The 21,050-nt window shown below is 49.0% G+C and overlaps 1 protein-coding gene across 23 annotated transcripts in view; it reads right to left on the reverse strand.

Annotated features, from left to right (window-relative positions):
* Window positions 1-360: 360 nt before the first annotated feature.
* The window catches only part of DYSF (dysferlin), a 228,089-nt gene continuing 207,399 nt past the window's right edge, over window positions 361-21,050 (reverse strand). For all 23 annotated transcript variants that reach the window (XM_081254720.1, XM_081254713.1, XM_081254719.1 and 20 more), the window contains 5 exons: window positions 17,544-17,643; window positions 7,605-7,783; window positions 5,929-6,038; window positions 4,364-4,511; window positions 361-639 (listed from right to left, as the gene is read on the reverse strand). In XM_081254720.1, the coding sequence (XP_081110846.1) occupies window positions 601-639; window positions 4,364-4,511; window positions 5,929-6,038; window positions 7,605-7,783; window positions 17,544-17,643 (576 nt within the window). In that variant the 3' untranslated portion in view covers window positions 361-600. The remainder of the gene's footprint in view (window positions 640-4,363; window positions 4,512-5,928; window positions 6,039-7,604; window positions 7,784-17,543; window positions 17,644-21,050) is intronic.

Consider the following 21,050-nt stretch of genomic DNA (forward strand, 5'->3'; position numbering starts at 1 on the left):
CCAGCAGCCCTCCCAGCCTGGAGAGTTTTTCCGAGGGGCTCTTCCCAGGCACGGTGGAACCTCTTCCCGGGCGTGGTGCAGGTAACTGCCCACCCAAGCAAAGATCACCGTGGGTGAGTAGATGCCTGAGGAAGGAGGGCACGGGGTGGAGGGGCGTCCCGGAAGCAGGACAGGCTGGGTCTCCAGGCAGGCCAGACATCAAGCCTCAAAGCCCCCGCCACCCCTACCAGTCTTGCCGAAAGATACACAGTCCCACTGGGAACGCTGCACAGATGGCACACACCCCGCACACGCACCCACCCAGACATGCCCTGCACAGTCACCCCATTCAGGTGCCACAGATACACACGCCAATGCCGCTTTGTGATTCAAAATGTTTTATACTGAAATACACATGGGCTGATCCCCAAAAGGGTTGGGTTGGGGAAGAAAGAAATGATGAAAGCGGGGTGACCGCAGGGCTCGATGTCGCCAACACTTGGAGCACGTGCCAGTCCCTCTCTCTGTCTGCCCATCCTGGCAGGACGGTGAGACCTGGACATCTGGAGACACTCAGCTGAGCAGGGCAGAGGAGGCAGCCAGTCCTGGGCCCGAGAGTCCTCAGCTGAATGGCTTCACCAGCTTCATGGCAGTATAGTTCTGGAGGGAGTGGGGAGAGGCAGGGACAGGTGATGACAGCTGCCAGGGACACGGAGCTGGGAAAGGTGGCTGATCCCCTCGACCACCTGCCTGCACCTCTCCCTCGTCAGCCCCCAGGCCACACTCAGCTCAACACTCCACCCTGCCAGCGCTCTCGCTGTCACACGAGCCCACACGCTTGCCTGGGGGGCACAGAGCCTGAATGGCTCTGGCTTCTCCCCTGTCACTCCAGGGCCCACTCCCAGGTTCTGCCCAGCTACCGAGAGGACTCTGCCCCTGGCCAGGCCAGGCCCGGCCTTTTCCAGCAGACAGGTGGCCTGAAGGCACGACTGTGCTTCTCCCCACCCTCCTCGCACACTCCCCAGCACGGGAACCTGGGGCTCGTTGGCCACCATGCTCCCATCCAAAACGCAGAGAGAGAGTTGGGGCGGGGGGTATAGAGGGATGACCCACAGTGCGGGCCAGCCCTAGAGATGGGTCACCCCCGATTAAGCCCTGGCTGCTGCAGGACTGGCAGGAATCTCCCCTCCCCACTCCTCCCCCCCAAAACCATGAAAACACATACAACACAACACAGGGCTCCTAATTGGGACAGTATGTTCCCCAGCGCCGCCCAGGAAAGCCAACTCTGGAAACAAAGCCGCCGCTCCTTCCCTGCCAGATCGCCTCCTGCCTCTCCACACTGGCCCTGCTCCCGGCTGCCTCTAGGGCAGAGCTGGGAGGAATCAGACAGGCTGCCCTCCCTGTCCCCCTCCCAGGGGAATTTCCAAGAGGGTGGGAGATTAGGCCAACTGGCGGGGAGCCCCTTTGCACCCAGGCCTCTGCCCACCAAAGGCCTGAAAGCCAGGTGATGGACGGTCACAGGACTGGCATCCACCAGGTGACAGGGTGACTTGGCTGGAGGGAAGCAGGATATGCCCAGCTTGTAGCAAAGGCCTGCAAGCAAAAGCAGTCTGCAGTCTCAGACCCAGGCTGCCCTACAGCCCTCGCCTAGGATCTAACCCCACATGCCAGCTCTGGAGAGAGAAGGCAGGGTTGGTATTTGAAAGAGGACAATTCCCGAAGACCTCAAAGGAGACTGAAGCTGCTGCTGGGGACTCAGGACACAGGGAAGAGGCTCTGATCAGGGCCTGCCCACAGGGCTTTGGGATAAGGCTGCCCCAGGGACGAGAAAGGACCACAGGCTGGAAGTGACTGGAAATCTTCTGTCCATCTCCCAGCCAAGCAGCAGGACCTCCTTCCCCAGGTCCCTGAGGTCTAGTCTGCAGCCCTAGTGCCTTGCAGGAGCGGGGCCCAGCTGGCCAGGGCACGGGGCCAGGCACAGGAAGGGTGGTGGTGATGTTACTTTGAGCCTGCCCCTGCCGTCCCCCCAGCTCTTCAGCAGAAGGCTGGCTTGGCATGCAGCCCCGTGGGGAAGGCAAAATTGCTCCCCTATCCACAGTGCCAGTCACAGCAGATCAGCACTGACCTATCCCAGCCCCTTCCTCACGCGACGGGAGGGCCTGGCCAAGGTCACTGGGGAGCCACTGACAGAGCCAGAACCCAGCCAACAGCTCCTGACTCCACATGGAGGTGTGTCCCGCACAGCAGCGATGCTCAGACCTTGATGTCCCCGAGGCAGATTCTCCTCAGCAGCCCTGGGGCTGGCCCAGGACTCTGCATTTCTTACCAGCTCCCTGATGCTGTCGCTGCTTGCTCCTCAGACCACCTCCCCAAGGAGCGAGGGTCTACACCAGCTCCCCTTTGCCCACACTCCCCGGCCCGGCCTCTCGGTGAGGCGTTAGGCTGCACCCTGTGCTCCCCCTTGTCCCTGGCTTCACTGTGTCTCCTCGCGGACCGACAGCTCCCAGCGGCACGGGCCCCACCAGCCTCTCCCTCGCCCACACAACACGCCCTCACCTCCCGGACACACTTCGCGTGCTAATAAGGTCTTCGCCTGAACCGAATGGCGGCTGGGTGCACTCAACATGAGAGGAGGTAAGCCTGAGGACAGGCCAGGTGAGGGCCACTGCGCCTCCCCACCTTGGCCACTGGGCTGTGCCCCAGGGGAGGAGACACAGGGGACCGGAAGGGGAGTCCTGGGCCCAACCCCTGAGCCCAGGTCACTGCCAGGGCAGCTACCCTCCTGGCCCCACACTTGCTCGTGCCCTTCCAGGGCCCAGCAGCTAACCTTGTACTTGTAATCTGTCTTCCTTTGCTTCAGGAGGGCCCCCCAAACCGAATGAGCTTCAGGGCCCCCCAGCCTGGACCCACCCCTGGGCCTCAGGCACGTTTGGCCAGTGGGCCGTGAGTCGTCTTGCTGAGCCGCAGAACAGTCTCAGCCTGGCGCTCCAGGCGACACAGTCAGCTGGGACGAGGGCCCGGCTCGCGGCCCAGCTCATGGTCATCCCAGTTCTAGACCCTCTTTTGTCACTTAGGGTCCAAGGGGTAGCCGGGGCCTGGACGTCCAAACCAGAGCATCCTCTCTGTTGCTTCCACAGTTCATGACCTTAGGGCCTGCAGGGGATTGTTCCGTGGTTTTAACTGTCCTCCTCGTAGGAGGCATGCTCTGCAGGTACAATGCCTTGCCAGCTATGGTGGGAGAGCGCTCTCGGGCGCCTCGTCCTCCCGGAGGATTCACGAAGCAAAGAGCTCACAGGTGAGTGATTCCCAGAGTGCACTACCCGCTGTGGGGACGGTGTGCTTGGACGGCGGCCTGGTGCTGACCAGGGCTGTGGCTGGAACCCCAGACCGGGAGCTGTACACAGATTGCCATGCAGCCCTGAGCTGGTCCCTCTCCTCTCTGGATGTCTGTTTCTTTCCATTCAAATAAGGGTGACATGGAGTTGATCACACCATTCCTCTACTTGTATACGATTTTGAATTTTTTGTATTAAAAAGTTTCAAAAATTTACAGAATATTAAAAATCTGGTATCAGCCTGGGGACACTGTGATCCCTTCTGAGGTTCTAGAGACACTGGGGGTGCTGTTGTGAGGATCAGGGAAGCACAGGCAGGGAAGAGAGCTCCAGATCCTCCTCCCTTAGGAGGGGCCCATGGAGCTGGGCACAGCAGTCCCCACGCGGGTGGCCCTGGCCACTCTTTGGCAGGCATCAGCTGGCTTCTTAGCAGGTGAAAGGGGCCCCAGGGTTTACTGTGCCCAGTGAGAGGCTCCTTGCCCACCCTCTCCTCACCCACACATTGCCCCACGCCCACCCCACTGCAGCAGGCAGGACACACTTTATCAGGTTCCCAGGTGGACAGTGACACCCTCTCCAGCCCCAGGTCCTCAGCAGGTGCCATCCTCACAAACAGAGGGCCTTCCCTTACCTTCCCGACCCAGCTCCACACCCTCCTTCAAGAAGGTTCCCCTGCCCATGCCTGCCCAAGGGGCCTCGCCTTCTGCCAACCCCTTGATTACATAGCCCCTCAGGGGCTTGCTGAGGATGCTGTGTCTCCCCATCAAGGGCAAGAACTCAGATTCCCTCATTGGACTAAGAGCTCCCCAAGGGTCTCCTACCAGACTGGGGACTCCCCAGAGCAGGGCCTATGTCTCCCTCATCAGACCATGGACTCCCCAAGGACAGAAGCTACTTCTCTCCATCAGACACGGGGTGCACTTTGAGGACAATGACAGACTCCCCTGAGACCAGAAGCTGCTGGAGGTCAAGGGCTGTACCTCCCACGTCAGACCAGGAGCTCCTCCAAGACAAGGGTCTGTGCCTCCCCACTCAGGCCTGCTTACCGGGAAGGAGTAGATGAAGATGCCCAAGAACAGCAGGAGGATGAAGAGAATGATGACGAGGATGATGGCGCACCGGAACCGCCGCCAGAGGATGAACTTCATAGTCTTGTACGGGGAGGTGAACCAGAGGAAGGACGTGTCAGGGCGCCTGCGAGTGAGATCCCAGAGGTCAGCGGGGTACCTCCCACCAGGGCTGCTCCCTCCGGGTCCTGCTCACAAACTGCCCTGGCCCTCCCCAGTCAGCCCCCCAGACCTGCCCAGCCTCCAGGCCCCCAGCCCCTGTCTGCACCTGCATCCCCCTCTCCTCCCAGCCTTCACTCCAGTGTGAGCCCCGCCCATGTTGCCCTCCTCTTCCTGGTGCTGTCAAGCCCTGCACACCCTCAGGGACCCCGTTCTCAGCCACCCTGTCCAGGTCACCTTCCCTGCCACTCTCTCCTTCCTGACCCAGGACTTAATCACAGACTAGAGATTTGGGGGCTGGGCAGAGCTCCAAGGGGCTCCACGTTAGGTGAGCTACGGTCCCTGAGCCCCAGATAAGCTAAGCCACTGGCCTAGATGCACGTGGCTGGTTCACTGTCAGGGAAGGATGGCAGGGAGTGAACCCAGAAAGCTGATTGTCTCTCATAACCAAGAACTTCAAATCCTTCCCCTAGGTCAGCCTCACAATTCAAAGAGCAGGGAGGATTTTGTGTCTCAGTAACGGCCGTTTTAACATCTGCTTGCGTGCTGCTGGGTCTCCTGGGTCTCTCTCTGTCTTTCCACCCAGATCCCAGCATCCTTGGACAGGGATGCCTCTCAATGCTCTGCCAGCCATTGGCACTCAGGATAGCGCTATAACAAAGTGGGCTGTCCGTGCTAAGTGTAACTTGAGCTGAGCAGGCCGTGGAAAGGGACCCAGCAAATGCAGCCCCACCCACTCGCCCCCGCCCCCGACCCCCGAACAGCCATCTTTCAGGCTCCGGTAACTGCCTTCAAGGCTTCTGCATCCACTGGATTGGGATGTAGTCCTCTCCCTTAGAGGCCTGTGAAGTAGGGGAGGCAGGGACTAGGCCCCCATTTCACAGATGGGAAAATTAAAGCTGAAAGGCCTTTTGAAAGCCACATTGACACCACAGGAAACCCATGGAAGGCAGCTTGGTCAGGGAAAGACCTTGGTCAGGCTCCGGGGCCAATCAGACCAGGTGTGAGAATTTCAGCTTCGCCACTTTCCTTGGAATGACCTTATTTAACTTTGCTGTGATTGTTTCCTCATCTGTAAAGCGGGGATACTAATGACGACTCAGCAGGGAAGGTTCCATGACACAACATATACATGCCATATGAGAGCACGCCTGGCCTACAACCAACAGCTACCCAACAGCGCCTGCTTCTGGAACTAGCTGATGAGCCCAGCGTGTCCTGGAATGATGTCTGTCACCTGCCGCCTAACAATGTGTACCCTTGGATGAGTCACACCCCTCTCTGGGCCCTGGGACCTCTGTGCGGCTATACAGTGAGTGCCTCCTGTACTGTGGATACTCCTCCCCATCCCCTTGGGCATCAGGGGTCAGGGGCTGGGCACCAACCTTGGGTCCTCAAGCTTGGGGTTCATGTTGGGCTCATCCCTGCCCTGGCCGGCCGGCCGCTCCTCATGCTCGCTCTCGGCTACAATCTCCAAAGTCATCTCCAACTTGCCCTGAGGGGACACACAGAGACATAAAGGCTTGGCTCCACGGCTTGGAGAGGAGCCAGGCCAGGACAGATGTAAAGGTCACTTTATGATTTGTTTGAAAAAAAGATACAGGGTGATCTGATCCTAAAAGTACCTGCTCCTTGCAGAACACATAGGAACTACAGAAATGTATAAAAAAAGGAGACTGTCACCCATACTTCTACCATGTAGAGACAAGCACTCTTAATATTTTATTCATCAGAGCTATTTTTCTTTGCAAGTATATGAAATATCACACTGTGTTTATATGGCTCTATAGCTTGTTTCTTTCATTTAGGAATATATTTTATTATATAATTATGTACCCTTTAAAGTTTGCTTTTAATGATGTATCTATGCAATGGTTGACCATTTATTTAGTAAACCAGTTATTTTGGTTTGTTTAGGTTGTTTCCAACTCTTTGTTGTTATAAATAAACCCTAAATTTTTAATTTTATGGGGTTATTTCTTTAGGAGAGATTTTAGAAGTGGGATGAAAAATTTCAAGGGCATAAATATTGTTAAGTCTCTGGTTATATATTACTAAATTGTTTCCCCAAATGGTAAAAATCATTAGCCTGCCCAACAGAGGTAAATGAGAGGGCTGTCTCTCTGCTTCCTCACTAGCAATAAGTGTTTCTATTTTTTTTTAATTCTAATATAATACATAAAAAATGTTTTCACATTTTAAAGCATTCCTTTAAGTAATTACTAGGGGAAATGAACCTTCTTAAATATTTAATGACCACTATACTGCTTTATGTATTATCTATGTATGCCCTTTGCTCATTTTTCTTTTGAGATGTTAGTATTTCTTATTAATTGTTATAATTTGTTATACAACATGGATATTTTATTTCAAGGGCCATTTTAGGGATTGGCTGGCTGCCTGCCATTTCTAAGTACAGTTGACCCTTGAACAACACGGGTTTTAACTGCACAGGTCCAATTATACACAGATTTTTTCAATAAATACACAGTTGTCCCTCATTTGCAGGTTTCAGATCTGTAGGTTAAACCAAACACAGAAGGTGGACTTGAGCATCCATGGATTTGGTGTCCACGGGGGCTCCTGGAACCAACCCTCTGCTGATACCAAGGAAGGACAGTAAACTCATTTACTTCCTCTGCAGAGGAAGGATGATTCTCCATGGTCCCCAGTCATACCCCTGGGCATACCTCTGGGCAGGGAGAAGAGGACAAGGACAGTCCCTTATAGGGCCCTGCTCAAATGGGGGTGGCATGACCCCTGTCCTCCACAGGAAGCCCAGCCAGAGGGGAACCCAGGATACAGATCACTGTGAAGGCCAAGGTGCAGCGTACAAATTAAACAGGGTCCACGGGAGATTAGGGCATCTTTAGATTTAGATAGCCTTTCCTGGGATACGAGCCTCGAGGAGACGAAGGCTGGGAACTGGCAGGGAAGAGGGACAGTGTCTTGGGAAACAGACAGGGAGGGCAGGAGAGAGGGAGAGGAACACGTCTGTGCTCAGCGATTTCTATGGACGAGTCACTCCCGCGTCTCCACCCACCAGAGGGAACAGACTTACCGCCAGTATCTTCTTCTCACCCTCGTCCGCCACACAGGGCCACCAGCCCTTCACAGTTTTCTGTTCAAAAAGGGACACAAACCACTCTGGGTGGAAAGTGTCATCCAGCTGGTCCAAGGAACACTTCTCAGCTGTCTTGGCAGGCTTGGGCATGCGGTTGAGGTCCAGCTGCAAAGAACCTGTGGCAGAGGAGGGTGCTTTGGCCCACGCGTTCTCAGTCACTGCCAGCCTAGGGCCACCCTGGGGCTGGGCAAGTTCAGCCTCCTCAGCTTCTATCCATGGTCTTAGCCCCATGGCTCAAATTCCACTCTCCACCCACTGCCTCTCATTCCATCTGTACAGCTTCCCATCCATCTATTCATGCATGTATATGCCTGCTACTGTGCCCTGATTGACGCACCCTTAACAGAACTTCCCACCTGCTCAACTATTCATCTTACTATGCACAAATTCACTCATTCACCCATCATCTACATCCATCAGCCATCAACTTTTTAAACTGCTTTTAGTGCAGTAAAATATTTATAGATAAGATAAAATTTGTTATTTTAACCATGTTCAGATGTATACTTCAGTGGCATTAATTACATTCACAACATTTTGCAACCATCAGCACTACCTATTTCCATAACTTTTTCATTCCCCCCAAACAGCAACTCTGTACCCATTAAGTAATAACTCCCCATTCCCCTCTCCTCTCAGCCCTGCTAACCTCTAAATCTACTTTCTGTCTCTATGAAAAAGCCTATTCTAGACAGTTCATATAAGTGGGATCATAAAAATTTATCCTTTTGTATCTGGCTTATTTCACCTGGCATAATTAGTTTTCCAGATTCATCCATGTTGTAGCATGCATCAGTACTTCATTCTTTTTTATGGCTGAATAATATTCCATGGTATGTATATACCACATTTTGTTTATCCATTCATCTGTTAATGGACACTTGGATTGTTTCCACCTTTTGACTCTTGTGAATAATGCTGCTCTGAACACTGGTGTGCAGACGTCTTAGTCCCAGTTTTTAATCCTTTTGGGTACATAACTAGAAGCGAAATTGCTAGGTCATATGTTTAGCTTTTTGAAGAACTGCCAAACTTTTTTCCAAGCAGCTGCACCATTTTACATGCATACCACCAATGTACAAGTGTTCCAATTTCTCCACATCCTCTCCAACACTTGTTATTTTCCATTTTTTGTTTTTGTTTTTGCTTTTTTATAGGTATAAGTGTTATCTCATTGTGGTTCATCCACCAATTTTTTCATCTGCCCACCTAGTTATCCAAGCAGCTATCTTTTATACTGCTTCATCTACTCATCAATTTTATCCATCTTCTCCAAGAATAGCTCCATCTACTGGGTTGAGCCATATGAAAATTCTGGTATTCAACTATCTTTGATGTATAAAAACAGCAATTTCATGAGGTTTCACCTAATCCAATTCCAACAACACAAAGTCAGTGGGATTGGAGCATAGGTTACTGAAGGGATTAGGTGAGAGAGGTAAATCTAAAAAATATTTTCCAAGGCCAAATTGAAGGGATTCTGTAACAGGGAAGAGCCAAATCTGACTACATGTTGGATCTGTTTCTCTTACTTTAACCTTTGCTTTCCACTGCTTTTGTTCACTAAAAGGATACTGTCTATACATAGTGGCCTGCCTTGGGGAACCCTGCCCCTCTCCCCGAATGTTGAACCAAAGTGCCTTTTTCAGGGAAACATCCAGAACCTGTCCATCTGTGGATGGCTATAAGAAAGAAGAAATTAACACATCCCCTCCCCAAGGCTGGCCATTCCAGGTGATGTTTGCAAAACTTATGGCCTTTTTACTTTACTTCCTCATCTCCTCCCCCTCTTTGTGCTATAAAAGAAACTGGCATCCAAACCCCAATAAGATGGTTATTTTGAGACATTAGTCTGCAATTTTCTAAGTCAGCCAGCTTTCCGAATAAAGTCGTATTCCTTGCCTCAACACCTCATCTCTGATTCATTGGCCTGTCGTGTGGCAAGCAGAGTGAGCTTGGACTCGGTAACAAATTTGGCAAGCCAGCCAGGAGGCTTGCTGCTTTTGGCTAGCCAGCCCCGGTCAGGGAACACTGTGGCAAGGCCTAGCAGATGCCAGGACCATTTGTCCTGAGGACCTTCCCTTCAAACTTCCCTGAAGCGGCGCCAGCTACTGCAGCACTTGGCAGTTAAAGCAAGGAAAAGACCGACTTCTACGAGTCCACAGACTCAATTCTGTACGGTTAGTCTACCGAATTCGGTAACCAGTTCATTTGTTTTGGTCTTGGTCTTGTTTTGCTTTTGTGTATCCTTTTGTGTTGCAAGTCAATGAACTCGACTTTGTAGGGTAAGTTGCTCCAGCTTGCACACTGGGAACATATTTCCCTCTCAATTTGGGCTTTTCCTTTATGGGATAAGCCAATTTGTTTGATTGGGGTACCCTATTGGAGGGGGAAATTGGTGTTGGACTCTACCTGATTTGGAGCCAGTTCATTGGGAACTAGTTCATTGGCTTTGTAGGGTAAGTCTACCGGATTTGGGAACTAGTTTGTTGGTTTTGCAGGGTAAGTCTACCTGATTTGGGAACCAGTTCGTTGGTTTGGGTCTTGGTTTTGTGTGCACCGATGCTAGAATTTGTTTGGGCCTTTTGTGTTGGAATTTGTTCGTGTCTTTTGTGTTTTGGTAGTATCAAACTTATAAAAACTGGAAATACTCCATCTATCCTGAAGGAGAGCCCTTTGGGGTGTATATTAGATAAATGGGTGAAACATAGCCATGAGCCTATGACTAAGAAAGACATGATGTACTATTGTAATAGGGTGTGGACCCCAAATATGTTAGGATCAGAAGAATGATGGTCCCTGAATAGCTCACTCAATTATTATATGATCTCTCAGTTAGAAGTGTTTTGCAAAAGAGCAGGCTGCACCAACGGTTTCTCCAACTGCTCCCCCCAATGCTGCCAACATATTCACCGCCTCCTGTTTCCCCTACCCATGGAGATCAAATAGAAGTTTCTATGATAACCCCCAAGGCACAGGGACCTGGTTTAGTATCACCATCTAAGACCCAAAAGGACATCCAATTTGGACCAGGGGCCACTTCTACAGCAGGGCAATTTCCCTTGTGCCAACATCCTGTAAGAGGCCAGGGGACTCCCTTGGACTTGAGGCATCCGATCCTAATTTCCCCACAGGAGCCCCAGATAACTTTGACAGTGGAGAACAAGTTGATTAACTACCTTCCCTATTTATCTTAAGAGGCTTGTAAATATTAAACAAAGGGGAAACAAAGGCATCCTAGGAAAAACTTGACTGTATCTTTGAGATATAAGTGTCCTATCTGGTCTTCTCAGGAATGCTCATCTCTGCCATCTTTTTAAAATGCAAGCTTTGAAAAGAGGGCAAAGTAATTTAGAAATTGACTTGTCAAGGATAAATTAAAAACCTGAGTGTTTTTTCTGTAAAAATTCAGCCATCTAGACAAGTGAACTTGATTTGTTCCATCTGCCAGAAACCTAATTTTAATCCAACCTCTTTTTGTAAACTGATGGGTTTTATGTTGCTGTACGTGACTCAGGGCTGAAATTTTGAAATGAGAACTATGATGTCTCTGTTTGTTTGTGTCCTTGTATGTGTCTTTGTCTTTGGATAACATTGATGGGGTTGATTTGCGGATGAGCTCTATTTAATTGGCTTAAAGAAGAGAAAGTTCTTACAAACCGAACAATTCTAAATACAAGAAAAATTAAGCTAAAGGAATTTCGGGTTCATGTGCACTGAGAAATATTCAGTATTAATGTTTGTTTTTTGATCTAATTAATATAGACATGTCATTAGAGTCATCAGCATTAAGTATAATACTTTCATTATGCCTAGGTTTAATATAAGCTAAATAAAATCTTGTTATATCTGTTGCAAATTTGTCAGCAAGGAAAGTAACTTGATGTAAAGAAACTTTTAAGGAAAGAAAATGCAAATGAGATAAGAGCTTTAGGTGCACTTTTTGAAATAACTATCTTTATCTAAAATTAATCTCTCCAGAGCTTTCCTGGTGGTGCAGTGGTTAAGAATCCGCCTGCCAATGAAGGGGACACAGGTTTGATCCCTGGCCTGGGAAGATCCCACATACCACGGAGCAACTAAGCCCATGCGCCACAACTACTGAGCCTCCGCTCTAGAGTCCACACGCCACAACTACTGAGGCCCGTGCTCCACAACAAGAGAAGCCATGATAATGTAAAGCCTACGCACCACAATGAAGAGTAGCCCCCGCTCGCTGCAACTAGAGAAAGCCCACGCACAGCAACGAAGACCAAACACAGCCAAAAATAAACACAAATAAATAAATTAATTAAAAAAATAAAATTAATCTCTGCAGATATTCAACAACTTGAAAGTTAGAATTGTGCTAAAATAAGTTAAGTCATGGAAGGTTTATGGAAAGTGGACCCCAAGAAAAGAGTTTTGTACATGGTCAGGATTGACTAAGTTTAAAATAAGTTTAACTGAGTAAATGAATTTTAAAAGTAAGATGGTGAAAAACTTGAATTTGGCTTTTCTCTCTGTTAAGAAGACAAGGTTTCTTAAGATTCTGAATTGCCTCTGATAACAGATTTTAAGTTTTTCTACCTTTTAAGTGATCTGTTCTGTATTTGCCTTTGAAATCTTTTATTGTTACTTCGGCTAAGTGAATAACCATTGTTTCACAGTGACCTGCGATCCTATCTGACTGTTTAAACCCTTTTGATATTTTTTTGACAAAACTTCACAAATCAAATGATAATGAAGTTCCTTTGAACTCTAGCTAACTTTGGGATGCTTCAAAGGGCCCCTGAAACACCCCAAAGAGAGATATTAACTAATTAGGTTCACTTGGTATGTTGAATTACATGGGAAGTGTCAAATAAATAATAAATCTTCTTAGGTTATACTGTATGGCAAATGATACAGGTATTCTAGAGATTATATGGAGTTCCTAAAATCTGATGTGTGCTGGTAAAATGTTATCCATCATAATTCTAGTTATTATCTAAATGTATTGCATGTCACAGCACTAACCAAGTTACTCTGTCAATTGCATTGTAATCAGATTTAAACGTGCCTTCTTAAGTCTTTCCTCATTATAGACAGTTATGGTTTCACTCTGATGATGCCTTTGTAAAAATGCTTCCTCTTCAAGAAGAGTTATAGGAAGGACTTTGGATAAATACAAGTTTCTGGCTTTCAGGCCATAATGCTGAACTGGCTAAGAAATTGAAGAATTCTAATGGGAAACCTGATGGTTTATAAAGCTGTTAACAAGAAGGATTAGTTACATAGGACTCAGTAAACTGGTGAATATGGTTATAATTTTTATGGTTTCTATCTGAAAAATGACCAGTTCAAATCTGTGTTTTCCAGGTGTAAGGAAAACCTTCCCCTTAAGCTAATTATGACTCACAGTAATTTGGTAAATTACACCTTTGTAAGCCAAATTGTTTGTACTTTGTGTCTCCCTGCTGCACTATGTCTTTGTCAATGTTACTAACTGCATTACTTATATCCTGTCTATTTTATAAGACTGTTGTCTCTTACAGTACCCAGTGTGTAACCAGGCTTCCAACAAAACTTCTATGGCTAAACATCTTGAGGAAATAGATCACATTTATAATGTAAAATAATTGTAATAGTGTGATTCTAGGTATGGGAAGAAGCAACAAGGGAAAATGTCTCCTGGATCATAATTAGATAGGGGATCCAGAGAATCTTTAATTATCAATAGGGCCTAATCCAAAAACTAGCACTTGGAGTGGCATATCAAGAATTTTCGCCTGATCTGGGATGAGACTCCCAGTGCCGTGGGACAAAAGTTGATCATGAAATGTCTTCCAAATATTGGTCAAAATCCTGACCAAGAGGAGAGGATCTGAGAAATTGAATATTTCCTGCCACATCAGTCATTAGCGACTGCAGCCCTCCAACGTGAGCCGGTGAACCCTGAGGAAACTCAGGATATGAGAATACAGGATACAGGCCCCAGATAGCTAAGGTGCATATCAAGGGAGTGATTTCAGTGAGCCCAGACTCTTGCATTTTCCCATACATAGAAAAGCGCTAAATTCCTTAACTTGAAGTGCTCCCTCCCAAGCTTGAAAACCTCAAAATTCCCACTGAATGCATCATAACTCTCAACTTTTAAGCTGTGAATATTTTTTAAGGCTACAGGTGTAAAGGAGACACTTTCCAGAGAGGAACAAAAGAAACAATTTTTGGAACACTGACACCGATGGACACTCCCAGAAAGATCCATCTGATGAAGCAATTAGAACGGTCATCACCCCTTCTTCCACAAGATTGTGGAATGGATATTGACAGTGGGGAATTGTAACAGGGAAGAGCCAAATCGGACTATATGTTGGATCTGTTTCTTTTACTTTAACCTTTGCTTTCCACTGCTTTTGTTCACTAAAAGGATACTGTCTATACATAATGGCATAATGTCTATACATACTATCTACACTCAGGGAACCCTGTCCCTCTGCCTGCATATTAAACCAAAGTGCCTTTGTTCAGGGAAATATCCAGAACCTGTCCACCTGTGGATGGCTACAAGAAAGAAGAAATGAACACATCGCCTCCCCGAGGCTGGCCATTCCAGGTGATATTTGCAAAACTTATAGCCTTTTTACTTTACTTCCTCATCTCCTCCCCTTCTCTGTGCTATAAAAGAAACTGGCATCTAAACGCTAATAAGATGGTTATTTTGAGACTTTAGTCTGTCATCTTCTCGGTCTGCCGGCTTTCCAAATAAAGTCGTATTCCTTGTCTCAACACCTCGTCTCCGATTCTTTGGCCTGTCGTGCAGTGAGCAGAGCAAGCTTGGACTCGGTAACAATTCTTGAATACCATACAAAGGAGATTAGGTTTTTTTCAGTGTGGAATGCTCAGTTACTGCAAGTATTCATTGACTGGATCTATTTTTCTAGCGTTCTTTCTTTCCATTCATCCATTTATCCTTCCATACATCTATCTGCTTTGACTTAACTACCTGCATCCCTCTAGAGCTACCATTTGCTGAGCACTGTATCTATCCATTAATCAGGTCATTATTCTATCCAGCATTTGTTCAACTCTATCAGCATTCATCTATCTATCCACCCATCTACACATCTCTCCATCCCTCAACTACAGACGAATGTTTATTTCCCATTTTAAATATGATCCCAAGATAATATTAAGTAAAAATCAGGATATTAAACTATATATACTATATCTACATAAAGACTGTAAGGAAACATAGGATTATTTCCTGATGGCAAAATTACAGATCTTAACTATCATTTTCAAAATAAAAGTAATAAGTACTCAAAAGAAGTAAAATATGTAATTAGAAAATACATTATGAAGGGGGAAAAAAGAAATCTCTTAATAATACTGTAAGTTGCTAAAAGAGTAGATCTTAAAATTTCTCTTCACAAGAAAAAAACATTGTTAGCTACATAACTTATTTTGGTTATCACTTCACAATATCTACAAACATCCAATTAAAAAAATAAATCTATGGAGTTAAAAAGTAGTAGTTTTATTTTTAAAAACAGAAGATGATCCTGTTTAATTTTATTTTGGACACTGTTTTCTCATTCAATAAAATACAAGTTTTTGTTTGTCTTTTTAAAATTGATTTTCTAAAGCCTCACTTCATAAAGCCAAGATTGATAGACTGATGCTAAAAAAATTATTTAGTCTGTAAGCAAAAAAAAATTCCATAAAAATGTGAAAAGCAATTGAAAAATGGAGAAATTATTTGTAATGTGTCCTTACTATATAAAAAGCTCTGAAAATCAACAATAAAAGAGGACCATCCCAAAAAAAGAAAATCCCATCAACAATATGGATAACAAACATATTTTTAAAGTTGTACCTTACAAGTAATGAAGAAATGCAAAGAAAGATAAAAATGAGGTACCACATTGGCAATTTTTTTTAAAAAAAGATAACACTGGCAGCAAAAGTTTAGGAAAAATGGTGCCCTTAAGGCAAACAGGGCACAGGTGAGAATATAAAAATGTAAAATCTTTCTAGAGGGCTGTTGAACAAAATGTTTCAAAAACCACTAAAATGTACAAAGACTCTAAAAATCTGCTTCTTAGAGTTCAGGAAAGATATGCACAAAGGGTCCAAAGATGTAAGCCTAGGCTGTCACTCACGCAGGAAGTCCTAGAGATGAGCCGAGTATGCACCTAGGGGGGACTAATGGGGGTCCGATGGGACATCAGGTGAGACATTAAGCACCATGATGCAGATACAATGCAGATGGATAACTCCTGACAGAAAGAATGTTTTTAATGTATTGTTTTCCCCAAAATCAAGATCTAAGACAGTATGTGTAACATAAACCAATTTTGCTATCTATATGCCATATATGAATGTGTATATATATATATGTATAAAATACACATATAACACATATGTGTTTGCTTGTATAAGATACATGCCAAAATAATAATACAGGCCAAAGTGAAGGTTATCTTAGTTATATTAGTGAAGATTATCTCTGGGTAGTGAGATTATAATAAAATAGGAAGGGGAGGCATTGCTTATCTCCGGTTTCTAACTTTGCCACAGGAATTATGTATTCCAGAATAATAAGTAAAAGAACAAAAGTCCAACGTGGTGCTATGATTTTGACACCCTGAATCTTTTACAGTGAAGTTTGGAGCAGCTGCCAGTCCTCCAAGTTCAGGGGACCAGGCTCGGGGTCGGTGGAAGTGGGGTGAAGAGCAGCCCGACGGGCAGGCAGCCCTCCTCCCCATTCCTGCTGGGGCTGCTCCTCAGAGCATCCTCTGCAGGGGCCCAAGAGCTCGGTGACTTCTGCAATCACGGGCCACCCAGGGAGGGCTCCAGTGATTCGTCCAAGCCCGCCCTGCCCCCAGGCGGCAGAGCAGAACTGCAACACAGGACTCGGTGACTTCCTGGACCGTCTTTCTCACCCCTTGACTGAAATTCACACAACAAAATGCACCATTTTAACCATTGTCAAGTGTACAACTCAGTGGCTTTTAGTATATTCACAGAGTTGTGAGCCCACCAGCACTATCTAATTCCAGAATATTTTCATCACCCCTAAAAAAACACCAGACCCACGAGCGGTCCGTCCCCAACCTCTTCTCCTTCCAATCCCCGGCAACCACTTTCTGCCTCTGTGGATTACGTATTGCGGACATTTCATGTAAAGGAATCATATGATATTTGTACTTTTGCGTCTGGCTTCTTTCACTTGGTGTGTTTTCAAGGTTCACCCATGGTGTAGCATGATCTCATTTCTTCTTGTGGCTGAATAACATCCTATTGTAGGGATAGACCACATGTTCCCAGTGAACTTTTTATAGCTGTCACGGGGCTGCTACTTACAGTCCAGCCAGCGGGCCCCACACCTCACCCTGTGAAGGCACCATCTCCACCTCGTCCTCCAACCCAACGCTCCCTGTTCCACAGTCAGGGTTGCAGCACACTTTCCCCCAGCAGAGTCCTGGCCCCAGGTGTGTTCATTTGCTCAGTCTCTGGGGCACAAGGGCGAAGAGAACCTTGAGCCACTCACTCACTAGACTGAGGTGGCAGGGATCCTGTCACGTGAAAGGCCAGCCAGCCAGTGACGCAGCTCCTGCTTTCACTGCCTTCACCCTGAGCTCCCCTCTCTTCCTTCCCTGGGTCCTACCAACCAACACGGCCCAGCGTTCAATGCCACCTCGGCTGGCAGGCCACCCTGCTGGCCACCCTGATCACCCTGGCACTACTCTGTGTCACCGACCTCACTCAACACCAGGGACCAGTGACCCTGAGCTCCCTGATCCTCCTGCCAGCCTTCCCACAAGGCCTGAGAGAGGCCCACAAACACATAGCAGGGGTTCTGGGGCAGCCCCGACAGGTAAAATGGTGCTGACCGGAAATGGTGCTCACCCAGAAAGTCATCAAAGGAGAACTTGTCGTTGTCCCAGATCTGGAATACCGCTCGGGCGGGGATCTTGCTCTCTGTCTTGTCCAGCCTCCAGAAAGCATCCTGGCCCAGAGGAGAAGCAAAGGAGGAAGCAGGAGAGCCGGGTTAGAGAGGAGCAGTGGTCCCTTCTAGCCTGGAAGGCTGCCTGGAGGAGGCAGTGGAGGAGGACGTCCCTTAGGGACTTGCCAGAGTCAGGTCCTGGCAGGAAGACTGCTGAGACCCCAGAGGGCAGTGTTCAAGGGCCCCAGAGGGGACCATGCAGGCTCACTTGACATAAGGTAGCTCGTTTAATCCTCGCAATTCCATGAGTCAAGGTTCTCGTTGCCTTTACAGATGATGTAACAAAGGCTTGGAGAAGTTAAGAATTTGCCCAAGGTCTGACAGCTAATAAATACAACATTAATATGCACTTCTTAGGCACCAGCCTTTTCCCACTATGAAATCATTTACGCTTCCAACGACCTATGAGGAGATACTATCTTGAGGAAACCGGAGCAAGTAATTTATCCAAGTCACCCAGCTGGGAAGTGGCAAGCTGGATTCCAATCCAGTCATTCAGGTTCAAGAGTCTCTTAATCCTGCCCCTGTGATCTTGGGGACAAGGTGGGCTGGCTGGGAATCTGGGTGTCAGGGGGGACCCCCCGCCACACCACTGTAAGGAGCTGGCACTGGGGGCAGTGTCCCCAGCCCACCCCACCTTCACCTCCAAGAGCTTGCCCTGGGGCACACCGAAAGCTCCCGGTGCTGGGAAGTTCACCAGCCCACCACTGTCCCCTCCCACCTCCCTCAGACCAGTCAGCCTGGAACAGCACTGTCCTGGGCTTCTCTCCACCAAGGCCTCGTGGAGCAGCTGAGGACTGGGGACTGGCACGCTGAGGCCTGGATCCGCCCCTGGGTCCAGTCACACTCCACTCAAAGGACCGTCCCTGGGGCTTTCCCACTCACACCTATTCTCTTTCCTCTCACTGTAGCTTTACCTGAGTGGGTGGCAAGGACCCACTGACCATCCCGCAGATGGTGGGTGCCAGGTCACAGCAGGGACCTGGACCCAGTCTCAGGGGGACAGACTCCACGGGAGTCCGGGAGCACTGCTGACCACACAGGGTTTGTCTGGGCCCAGGTGCCCTGTGTACACAGCCTTGGTGGCCACTCCAGATCACACAGACCCCACAGAGGTCCCGTGACCAAAGACCGTGGCCAGTGCCCCCTGAGGAATGATCACCTTGCGAAGCAGTTGGCTGCAGCCTGGACTGCTGCCTGGGTTGGTGAAGGGGCTCAGGTCCCCACCTGGCCCCTCGCTCCTGACCCCCATCTGGTGCCTCCCCCTTTTCCGGGCCCCAGCCCTCCTGCAGGTGCCTCCCTCCTCCGGCGGGGCTTTTATGGCCAGCTCTGCAGGCCCGCCTGTACAGGATGCCAGCATCCTCCATGCCTCTGGCCGGCCCGGTTTATGGGCTCAGTAATGAGCCAGAGGTTCAAACAGCCCCTGGTGGGAGCAGCTGGGCTGGGGCTCCAGCCTGGGGATGGCCCCCCAGGTCCCAGGCACTCATTACGTTCCCAGTCTGGGCCCTTTTACTAGCTGTTTATTTGCAGGGTGGGTGCCTGACGCACAGGCCGGCTCCGGTGGGTGTGCTGGGCTCCAGGTGGGGAGCCGGCCAGGGCAACCAGCGGTGGTTCAAAGCCGCCGGATGAAAGGAGACCTTGTACTTTACAACAGTCTCGTCTGGTTAATGGGGTCCCTGGAGGGCCTGCCTGCCAGAGGCGCTGAACCCCTCAGCAGAGGGCTGGCTCTGCAGCAGGACCAAGGAGCCCGGAGGCTGTGCAGTGCCCCTGCACTAACCACCCCCAGGCTTAGTTCCCTTGCCCAGGCCAGCTAATTGGTGCCCCACTGTGGGCATGGCTCCCCCTGCCTCCCAGGGTTCTTTCTCCCAGATCGACCCGATGGCCCTGTCTCGGGTCAAGCCAGTTTCTCTCTCATGTTCCTGGTTGACTTCAGAACCCCTTGACTGTTCTCAACCTCCTCTTCTGACCTCTGCCACACACACCCCTCCAGCCACCGTCTCCGGAGCCTGGCACCAAGCGGGGGGAAGTCCCATTCCCTCAGCCCTCCCCACTCCGGGCCACTCCGGGTGTGCTTCTCCCAGCCTCCTTGACTCCTCCCGGCTCAGCATCCCCCACAGCCTTCTCATTCTCCCAAGGCCAGCCCAGGCCTGTGGGCCATTGGGCCAACGGGTCGGTTCCCTCAGCCCCTCTCTTCCTCTGGAACTCCACTGTGGGTCAGCTCAACTCTCTGCTTCCTTGCTGGTGTCTAAAGGGCAGAGACGAAACCCCACTGTTGCCAAAACGGAGCCCCCTCAAACTGTTTATCAGCAATCCCGTTGGGCCCTCAGAACTGCCGGGTACCACCAGTTAGCTCCCTCTCCCTCTGCCTTTCTCTCCCCCTTTCTCTCCTTCACTCAACAATAGCTGCTTGCCGACTTTGTCATTTGTCTCAAATCACAGGCCACAGTGCTAGGAGATTCTCTCTCTTCCTACTTTGTAGCAAGAACAGAAGACTGTGCTCCCTGCGACTCCTTGCACCCATCTCCATGTGTCACAACAGAGAGGTGGTCCCGCCTCCCGTGTTGGGCATCTCTCAGCCTCGGTTCCCCAGCCACGCCTCACCCTGTGTAGGGCATGATGAGCACGGGAGGTGGCCTGAAGGAGGGCCTGGCCGCCCTTGCCCATTCCCTCCGTCCACAGCAAGGACAGGCACTGTTTGTTTGACTTGGAGCTCTCCCCAGCAAATGCAGCATTTGGTTTGTTATGGAAACATCTTTTGATAGACACACATGCTGAACAAAGGCAAACAAGATTAAACCTACAAATAGGCTAGGCTTTCCTTGACTGCACAGCACCCAGGGCTGTTGCTAAACTCTGCTTTCTGGTAGGCATCCCTGGGTGAAAGAATTCATTTAACCTTATTTAACCCATATTTTCTTTTGTTTGATGGTTTCAGAATGTTCAGCGGAACATTCTGGTTTCTCTGAAGTGCAGATGATTCTGTCTGTTGGGTTAGGAAGGGGTCATGGGGGAAGGATGTAATGAAGAGAATAAAGAGGACCTAGGCAGCCGAGGTCCATTACATATTTCCCTTCTTTAAACCACACAACCGTTCAGGACAGAAAGAGGAGTCACAGAAGCTTTGCCTTGGAGACCAGCGCCACCTCTGGAAGGAAACGGGACCAGCAGGACCCAAACTCCAGAGAGGTATTCACCCTGTGGAACAGGAGAGCATGTGCAGGCGGAACTGATTCTAGGTGGGAAGCAGTAGTTAGAAGCTCCAACAGAGGGGCCCTCCGCCTCCGGAAGCTGCCTGCCCACGGCGCCCTCCTCACTGTGCTCTGGGGGCTGCTCCCTAAGGGCAGGCTCGGGGCCACCACCCGCCTTGGGACCTGCCTATTTCAGGAGGAGAGGGTTCACGGCCCAGATGA

Source organism: Mesoplodon bidens (genome assembly GCF_964165515.1).
Source record: "Mesoplodon bidens genome assembly, chromosome: 14".
Lineage (NCBI taxonomy): Eukaryota > Metazoa > Chordata > Mammalia > Artiodactyla > Ziphiidae > Mesoplodon > Mesoplodon bidens.